Source organism: Cynocephalus volans, chromosome 6 (assembly GCF_027409185.1).
Source record: "Cynocephalus volans isolate mCynVol1 chromosome 6, mCynVol1.pri, whole genome shotgun sequence".
Classification (NCBI taxonomy): Eukaryota; Metazoa; Chordata; class Mammalia; order Dermoptera; family Cynocephalidae; genus Cynocephalus; species Cynocephalus volans.
In genome coordinates, this window is record NC_084465.1 from 13811580 (window position 1) to 13821747 (window position 10168).

At 39.1% G+C, this 10168-nt stretch overlaps 1 protein-coding gene across 1 annotated transcript; it reads right to left on the reverse strand.

The window, feature by feature from the left end:
• Positions 1 to 6699: 6699 nt before the first annotated feature.
• On the reverse strand, positions 6700 to 7635 carry LOC134381209 (olfactory receptor 6B1). The gene has a single exon (XM_063101281.1). The coding sequence runs from the start codon at positions 7633 to 7635 to the stop codon at positions 6700 to 6702; it is 936 nt and encodes a 311-aa protein (XP_062957351.1).
• Positions 7636 to 10168: the final 2533 nt, after the last annotated feature.

The window sequence follows — 10168 nt, forward strand, 5'->3', positions numbered from 1 at the left end:
AATCCTATTATGGTAATGGAAAGGTGGGGACTTCAACAGGTGACTAAGTTGATGGTTTAATGGTGGCTGTGAGCATTGTTCTGAGGGCTTTAAAAGGGCTTTAAAAAGAGAGCACATGAGGAGCAATCTTTCACTCTCTGCTCTACCATTTTCCGCTGTGTGAGACCCCTGCGTTGCTGTAAAGCCCCCACCAAGGAAGACCCTCATCAGATGTGTTCCCTGGACTTTCTACTTCCCATCATCCGAAACTGTAAGCAATAAATTTTATTGTCTTACAAATTACCCAGTTTCAGGATTTTGTTATGAGCAACAGAAACAGATTAATAGTTGTTCAAATTATGTTTCTGCAGGGGGATGATCACTGGAGAGTTCTACTCTGCCATCTTTCTCTACCCCTCTCTCTGCTTCTAATTTTGTTAGAAATGTAAAACGTTATCAGAAAAGAACAGATTTTCAAATATATGTGGCAGCAAGGACAAATAGAAGATTGTACTTCTCTTTCTTATAGCAGTATCATGGATTTGACAGGGTTCCTTGTCTTGTTGCTTGTTGCACTTACTCTTCTAAGAATTCCACCAGCTCTCTTTTCTCAGTCTGTGAGGTAATCACAAACTGAGTGTGAAGAACTTCCTCATATGGTTACTTATCAATATAATTGCACACTTTTGTCTTTTTCTATGTGTTAGAGGCTCTGTTAGGAGTGTCAGTCAAGTGTCATTTGCAACAGAATTTCCAGAGTTGAAATTTTAGGTAAATTAAACTGGAAATGTTGTGTTCAAAAGACTAGATCAAAATCCTTAGATGGTCCAACTTCTTTTTGGTGGTTTCCAAACTCAGGCATAGAGGGATTTGTTTATATCACCAAATTCTTCCTAATGGGCACAGAGTTAACCAAGCATCTTGTTACTTCCTAAATAGACATGGAAATGAGATTCTAATAATAACTCTCTGTCATAGTCATTTGCATTCATATGTAAATATGGAAAGTCTACATTATAAATATTTTTTAAAATATGTCATATTCTAGTGTAATATACATTTTTTATTGCAAAAATGAGATTTTCATTTGATTTTTAATGCTGGTATGTTTCCACTTAATTTAAATGGTTTAACCATTTAAAGCCACCTTCTCAAATGCTCATTACACTACTGGTAAGAGTGTAAATTAATACAACCAGTTTGACAAATTACTCGGCAGTATGTTATGAGAATGAACATATTTAAATCTTATAATTCAGTAATTACAGCCTTAGTTATATACCTAACAGAAATGCTTTCATAAGTTCAATAAAGATAAGTACTAGAATGTCAATACAGTGATATCCATGTTGTCTCTAAACTGCAAATTATACAGAAAGAATGGAAAGGATAAATAAATTACAGTATTTTCATACAGTGAAATACTATGTTATGATAACAGTGAGTGATCTACAACCACATATAACAGTAGAGAAGAATCTCAGAAACAAAAAATTGAGTGTGTTAAATTTGTGAAAATGCTTTGAGCTGTGTACTTAGGATGTTAATACTTTCACTTAAATGAAAGCGTTAAATGTTAAGTGAAGTAAGCTGGGCACAGAAAGAGAAATACCTCATGTTCTCACTCATACATTGAAGCTGAAAAAAGAGAACAAAACATAACAAACAAACAAAATCAAATAAATAATTATAGTAATAAGTTGAACTGTTAAAAGGAGAGAGAAGAAATAAGGTTACTAGAGGCAGAAGGGGAGAAAGGAGAGAAGGGATAGAAAGAGACTGATTAATAGGCATAAAAGTACTGTAAGATAGAAAAAATAATCCTTATTGGTGTACAGTTGACCTAGAAATCTATAATCAATAATGATTCACTGCATGTAACCAAATGACTAGAAGAAAGGAGATCAAATGTCTGCATCACAAATGATTGTTGCGCAATGATGAATAGACTAATTGCCCTGAATGATCTTCACACAATGTAAACATGTATTGAAATATAACTCTGTACCCCATAAATATATACAGTTGATGTATTTCAATAAAAAATTCAAAAAATAATTTAAAAATTTAAAATTTTAAACATTCCCATCCTTTTTTTATTTTGCTTCCTCATGTTTTTTACTATCCTTACCATAAGTGTTATGGAGATGTTAATTTTCATATGTGCAGTTGCCTTTTCCAAAAATTTATAGTGATATGTATAAATGAGTTGTATCAGTTACTGGCACTGAAAAACAGTGGGAAAATGATTTGTAAAACTTCATTTTTACTTTTATTTTTGTTTCAGGGAAAAAGCCTATGGTTGACTACTAAAGAGGTCCCAATTCTTTGCAACTCTTATCATCAAAAAAGTGGAATAAATTTTTCTACTTCTTAAATATGGGCTTGCTTTGACCAATGGAATGTGAGCTCTGAGTACAGGTCTCGAGAGGTTTGGCGAACTTCTCTTCTCTTTCTTGAAACACTGTGACCTCCATGTGACAAATCAGTCTACACTGCTGGAGGATCAGAGACTATATGCAGGGAGACTATCACAGACAAGTTCCCAACAACCTGCTAGCTGACTGCAGATGCATGAGCAAGCCTAGACAAAATCAGCAGAACTGCCCAATGAATCTAAAGACTTGAAACTAAATAAAGGGTTATTGTTTTAAGACACAAAGTTTTTTGGGTGGTTTGTTATGCAGCAAAAGCTAACTGATGAGAGCCCTTCACAAAGCATGTTGTAAATATTCTGTCACGCTAGTCCGTATGGACACAAATATACATATTGCATTGGCTCCACTTTCAAAATATATCTAGAATCAGACCATTTGTCCCCATTTCCACCACTCCTACTATGGTTCAGTCCACCACTGTATGTCCCCTGGATTATCATAACAGAGTTCTAAATGTTCTCCCTTCTCCTGCCCTTGCCTTTCAGAGTCTGTTCTCCACTAACACTTAGAATGATCACCTCTCTGCTCAGACACTTCCAATGGTTTCCCATCTCATTCAGACCAAAACCCAAGATTATCTTACACTGGTCTGCCAGGTCCAGCGCACTTTGGCCTCCGCACCTCTCGTACCTTATCTTCTACCACACTTCCCCATTACTCACTCTCTTGCCACAATGGCATCCCTGATGTTCCTCAAATATGCTGCTCATGAGCCCACGTTTGCATTTGCTGTTTCATCTGCCTGGAATGTCATTTGTCCAAGTAGCTGACTGTCTTTCTCCCTCAGGATCTCCATGTATTTGCTCCATTGTCATCCCCTCTGTGAGGGCTTCTGTGACCATCCTATCTAAAGTTTCTTTTATTTTTTTGTCTTTTTGTGACCGGCCACACCGCACTCAGCCAGCAAGTGCACCGGCCATCCTTATATAGGATCCGAACCCATGGCAGGAGCACTGCTGCGCTCCCAGCACCGCACTCTCCCGAGTGCGCCGTGGGGTCGGCCCCTATCTAAAGTTTCATATCTCCACCAGCACTACCTGTTACCCTTCCATGCTTTTTCTCTCCCCACAGTGCTTAATGCCACCTGAGGTGGTATGTGTATTCATTTTCTAGGGCTGCCATAACAAATCACCACAAACTTGATGGCTTAAAACAACAGAAATACATTTTCTTACAGTTTTGGAAGCCAGAAGTCCCAAATCAAGGTGTCCACAGGGCAGCACTTTCTTTGATCTCTTTAGGGGGGAATTTTTACTTGTGCCATCCAGTTTCTTATGACATAAGGCATTCCTTGGCATGCCTTGGCATAACTCCAATATCTGCCTCTATCTTTACATAGCCTTCTTTGCTGTTTCTTTTAAAAGGAACTTGTCATTGGACTTAGAGTCCACCCAGATAATCAGGATGGTTTCATTTTGCCTTTATTACATGTCAGAGACCCTTTTTCCAAATAAGTTCACAATCACAAATTCCAAGCTGAAGATGTAAGCACATCTTTTGGGGACCATTCAATCCATCACAAAATGTATGTATATATGTATGTACAAATGTATTATCTGCTATCTGTTCCTACCTATGGAGGTGACAAATTTTTGTGTTTTGTTACTGTATCCCTACAGATCCATAGTAGGAACTTAATAAATATTAGTTAATTAATATTTAATTATTAATTAAATAAATTAATATAGTGACAAAATATATGCTGCATGTGTAATTAACATATTTCTATTTTATTTTGCAAATTTCTTTATGAATTTTGTTGGTGATAACCAAATCTTCAGGGCTTGGTCTTTTAGTAAACTACAAAAACTGACTACTAGATTTATATCACAGTTACTCTCACAAACTTGCTTACCACCAATAAGGCTGGCTTAAAACTTCTAGTTGACTTTGTGTGTCTCACCTACAAATAGCTTGTGAATTTAACCATTAAATGGCTCTAAATTATTTTCTCTCTTGAGGCAGATTTCTACAATGGTCTGATCTGTACCTTCTACTTTGCTTAGCCTACGCACTTAGGTATTCTACAAAGAGGTCAGGGCTGTATTACTGATTTCTCATCTGTTCTTCGAAATAAAATTTAACAGAATTTTTGAAGAAACCCCACTTCCAAGCTCTTTCTTACTCAGGCAGTTATAAGAAATAATAAAGGGACAAACAGCCTCTTCTATTTGCAGCCTCCCAGACTATGTACACTAAACTTACTGTGGTGTGATTTTAGACAGGTCTAGAGCACATAATCTTCCCAACTAGTTTCTCCATGTAAACCCCAACCAAGTGGCAGCTTGCTGAGGTCTTCCACTGCCCTAGGTCTTTATCAGTCAAGTCTTTTGCCTCATGGAAGTTGATCCACATAAACATTGTTAAGGAAGGCAGTGCAAGCACTACTACTCCTGTTTCACATATGAAAAATCAGTGCTTCAGAGTATAGATGGTTTGTCCAAGGTTACATGGTAAAAATATATCTGGGGCTAAAACTCAGATTTTTGCCAGAATTCTTTATCCTTTATTTCCAGATCCATAATGAATGAACATGTCTTTCCCTGTTTTTAATGCACATGTTTAATATCTCCTTATGACTGTGCCATCATATTTTGATTCATCTGAATTCTTCAGAAAATAATCCCCTTTTTATCTGTCTGGGTTTAAATTAGAAATATATTCATAACCATTTCTTTATTGCATCAAGGATCCATAATACATTCCAGGAGCAAACATTAAATCTTTCCATTAGGAACATTGTTTCCTTTTGCACATTTATTCTCTAAAGTGAGGTGTGCTTGCATTTTATCTTAGTCTCTCTTCTTTCCCAAGACCTATATTTCACATTTGTCCATCTTTATTTTATTTACTGTGCTCCAGATACAGTAATTCATGATTTCATCCATTTTTCTTCACAATTAGCTTCCACATTTGGCTTCTGAAAAAGCAAGTCTTCTCTCTAGGGAGACCCCATCCACTAAAGAAGGAACCCAGGGCTTGGAGTCAAGAGACCTGAGTGTTTGACCTCTGCTCCCCATTGTCTGTGGATGTATGTTATTAACTTCCTTGAAAATATGTTCTGGAAGTTTGTAAAATGGAGGAAATAATGTAATCTAATGCTTCTTACTTCAAATGAAAGAGAAAACGTTCTTGAAAGTGTTGTTTGTTCTTAGATGAAATATGTTGAAATGGGAGAAGCTCTTGTGTTTAAAACTGTCTAATCAAATAATTAAATTCCTGATGATATTGGCATGTTATATTGAATCTTACAATATAGCTTCCTTTGCCCTTGGCAAAACTATGAACCAAGAGTGGGCCTATCTATGTGTCCTTCTGTGGGTGTGTGGCCTTTTTTGACTGAAAAGGTCTAGTGTACTTGTGTCGGGTGTCAGATAAACGAGTAAGGAGAAATGAGAATCACTGTGGCATGGAACAAAAATCTCTGTCAAATTCTAAACCTGGGCTAGTTACTTGCATCTGAAGATGTGAAGAGAGTGAAGGCTGGGGGAAGTAAAATAAAAATAAACAGGGATGATAGAACATTGACGTCATAAGAAAAGAGGACTGATGAGGGCAGGTTTCATTCAGCAATTAAAATATTTGGTGGTGTTTATTTATCATCTCTTTTCTGCTCATCCACTAGAAGATACAAACATTGTGGCATCTAGAAAGGAAATATGAAATTCAATAAAAGTCAACTGTATAAGTATCGGGAGACAGTGTATAATCGTGTAAGATACAGTTCGCTTACAGATAAAAGAAAGCATTCTATTTGAAGCAGAAAGGGATTTAATACAGAATAAGTAGGTGCTTCCAAAAAGTGTTGGAAGGACTAGAGGAGCAGTCTCTAGTCTTTGCCACCAAGATTGACTCCCAGTACAACACAGAGAACGAGATTGTTGAGAGAACTGGTACCGCTGTCTTAGAAACATAGACAATCAGAAAGCCACCACCAAATCTGTTGGTCTGACAGCTCTTAACATTTGCTAGATCTGAAAACAGTTAACTCATACACCACCATCTTTCTTCCCACTCAGTTATGAATTTAATCACAATCTTAGAAACTTCATTTTGGGTCACAGCTAAAGAGAATTCCTTTTCTTTAGCTATGCAGATAGGGTGTGTGCCCTTAGAGCACAGACCACGTGCACACATGCAGACAAGTAAGAGCCTGAGATTGATGTGGACAGGACGATGTTGTATTAGCATGGGTAATGTCCTAACTGCGGCATTAAAGGAGAAAGTACAGACAGAGAGCAGGAGCTCAATCAGTCCTTTCTTTCTAATCAATCATGTTAAGCTAATCAGATCCAATGGCCCTGCAATGGGCCAGTTTCTTCAGAGCTTCTTTGACTTCTCGGTTCCTTAGGCAATAAATGAAAGGGTTGAGAGCCGGGGTGACAATGGCATAGAAGATGGAAATAATTTTGTTCGTGTTGAAGGCATGGATGGCTCGGGGTCGGGCATACATGAAAATAGTGGCTGAATAGAAAATGGTGACCACCACAAGGTGGGAGGCGCAAGTGGAGAATGCTTTCTGCTTTCCTGTGGACATGCGTAAAACGGTGGCCAGAATGCATCCGTAGGACAGGACAGTGATAGAGAGTGGGAAAAGGAAGATGACCAGTGCCAAGACAAAGTCCACCAACTCTGCTATGGACATGTCTGTGCAAGAGAGGTTAAGTACTGGAGATATGTCGCAGAAGAAGTGGTTGATGACGTTGGGGCCACAGAAGCTGAGACGGGAGATGAAGTAGATCTTGGCCAAGGAGATGCCAAAGCCAGTGGCCCAGGAACCAAGAGCCAGGCGGAAGCAGAGCCCATGGCTCATAATGGTGGGGTAGTGCAGTGGGCGGCAGATGGCCACGTAACGGTCATAGGCCATGGCGGCCAGGAGCACACATTCCGTGCACATGAGTGCAATGAAGAAGTAAAGTTGTATCATACAGTGCGTGAAGGAGATGCTGTTGGTCACCGACCAAAAACTAAATAGCAACTTGGGCACAGTCACGGAGATATACCAGGTCTCCAAGAAGGACAGGTTGGCCAGGAAGAAGTACATAGGCTTGTGCAGGGGCGGGTTCTGCTGCACTGACAGGATGATGATCGCATTTTCAGCCACCGTCAGAATATAGGCCACAAGGAACATCAGGAACACTGCTGCGCGCGTGCTCAGGTTCCCGGGGAACCCCACCAGAATGAACTTAGTGACCTGCGTCTGGTTCTCCGCTTCCATATTGGAGACACAGGGCTTAGCTTTCCTGGGGGTGGGAGGGAATCACTTGGTCAGACTCCATAGTTCAGTGAAAATATTTTATCTTTGCCTTCTCTATCAATAGCAGTAACAGTTATCATTTATTAATAACACATGATAGTTTAGAGCACACACTGGATATGTTGCGCACATAATTCCCACATAGCCCTCTTGTAGACATGTTATTATTACCCACTTTAATATGAAGAAACTGAGTCTTGGAAAGATTATTAAGTAATTTAACAAGTGGCAGAGCAAGAATCACATTTAAATCTAAGTCTAGAGCTCATACTTTTGTCTGGTATCCTGCACTGCCTTCATAAATACCAGCTAAGAGAACAATATCAACCTCCATGTTCTATGTTATAATTGCTAATTCCAAAGGATTCACCTGGCCCTCCTGGCCCATCATCTACTCAGAGCTCTGAAAGTTCTTCCTTATGACTCCTTTATCCTTCACATGGATATCCTCACTTTCTTTCCCTCTACCATTACTGGAGATGGAGAGCAGCTGCCATCATCTGTGAGGTATGTGGGCAGGTGAGGTGCAGAGTTGGGATTTTCAGTATTAAAGACCTGGACCTCATTCAAGTCCCAGGTCTGCCACCAATTTGCTATATGACCTTGAAATCTTATCCTGTTTGAGACCCAGTTTCCATTTTTGTAAATGTGAATATTAATATTTATCCACTTATGTTGCTGTGAATCAAAACCCAAAGAAAATGATGTAAATAAAATGTTGTATCAACTGTAAATGACAATAAGTGTGAAAGGGGCACTTAACCCATACTAGAGCAGTAAAGAAGGTAAGTATAGGCCAATGGGGAGAGGAGAGGAACTGCTATGAGCCAAGCAGAGTGGTGAGCAAAACAGACAGGGGCCTCACTCTCAGAGAGCCTTAAGTTCTAGGGGATGGGGGCAGGGGTCTCTAGGTAGAGATTCTTATAAATAAATAAAAGTGAAAATGCATTATAAAATTTGATATTTTTTTTTATGAAGGCTAAAAACCAGAAAATAATACTGGTATGATAAGGAAAGGTGCCTCTGACCTTTGAGGAGGTGACATTCAGGCAGAGAAGGGTTCCAAGACCCCATCCCTTTGGTAAGCTGAGGTGGGAGGATTGTGCTGAAATGAGGCTGCCAATGTTGTCCTGTGATAGATGGGGAAGGAGCCAAAGAAGAGAAAGGCCAGATAGTCAGGACCCAAAGGCCTGACAGACCTCACAGGTCATAAAAAGAGGTCTGACCAGTGATCTAAATGCAACAGGAATCAAGCAAAGGACTAAAGATGAATGGGGCATGATACAATTTATGTTACAGGAAAACAACTCTGTGGTTGCAAAATAGACTCTATGTAGACAAGCGTGAGAGCTGTGGGACTACTTGGAAGCTATTCAGTGAAGTTGACAGTGACCTTGAAAACTGTGGTTTCAAAGAAGCAGGTGGATTACAAATATGTTTTAGAAGCAGAATCTTTCACAGAAATTGGTGGATTGACTATGGAAGGTGAAAGAGAGAGAGAAACCAAGGAGGAATCTCAGGTATATGGCTTATTCCATAAAGGTGTAGACATTTACTAAGATAAGAAAACTTGGGTTGCTTATATGCATAGTCTTCATAGTTGAAGAAACGGCAACAGACAGTAATTTGGCAAGGTTATGCTTTGAGCATTTATTAGGTGCCAGGAAGTTTGCTAAGTACTTTTCATACAATATCCTATTTAATCCAAAAAATAAAGTTAGAAGACCTTGTTATTCCAATTTCACAGAAGACACTGTAGTTTAGACAGATTAAGTAACATCTCCAAGTTAGAGTGATAATATCAGAATGTTAGGGAAGCCCAGGTATGTCTGACGGGACAGGCAAGCCCTTAACCACTAGTCTGTCTCACACACACAGGCAGAATGCCATATCTTGGGCTTACTACCACTTTTTTTAGATTTAAAATGTGTTTATTTTAGGAAATATTCTCTAATCACACTGAAATTTTATTATACACACAGGCTACATTAGAGAAAAGCCCAAATTTTCAAAATGAACATAATATGACACAAGCACATATTCACTCAGACACACAAAACAGATGAACGTATAGAAATGCTTGGTGAATGTATCAGATGAGAGATAATAATTGGATTAGTTTTGAAATATAAATAAGAGAAAGGAAGAGGCATTTTAGGCAGGTGCATCAGAGGGAACAAAGATATTAATGTCTAAAACAGCCTGGCATCTTCTTGGAAATATATGGCCCGATTGCTGTGTGAGTGGGCAAATTACGTTCACTGAGTGAATGAGTAGGAAAGGGATTGATGTGGGGAGGAGGAGGGAGGAAGACAGAGAGAGAAACAGAGAGAGAGAGAGACAGAGAGAGAGAGACAGAGAGAGGGAGAATGAGAGAGAGAGAGAGACAGAGAGAGGGAGAATGAGAGAGAGAGAGAGACTGAGAGACAGAGAGAGAGAGACTGTTGTCAAGGGCCAGGTCTTGGGGACCTTTGTTTGCAATACTGTGGAGTTT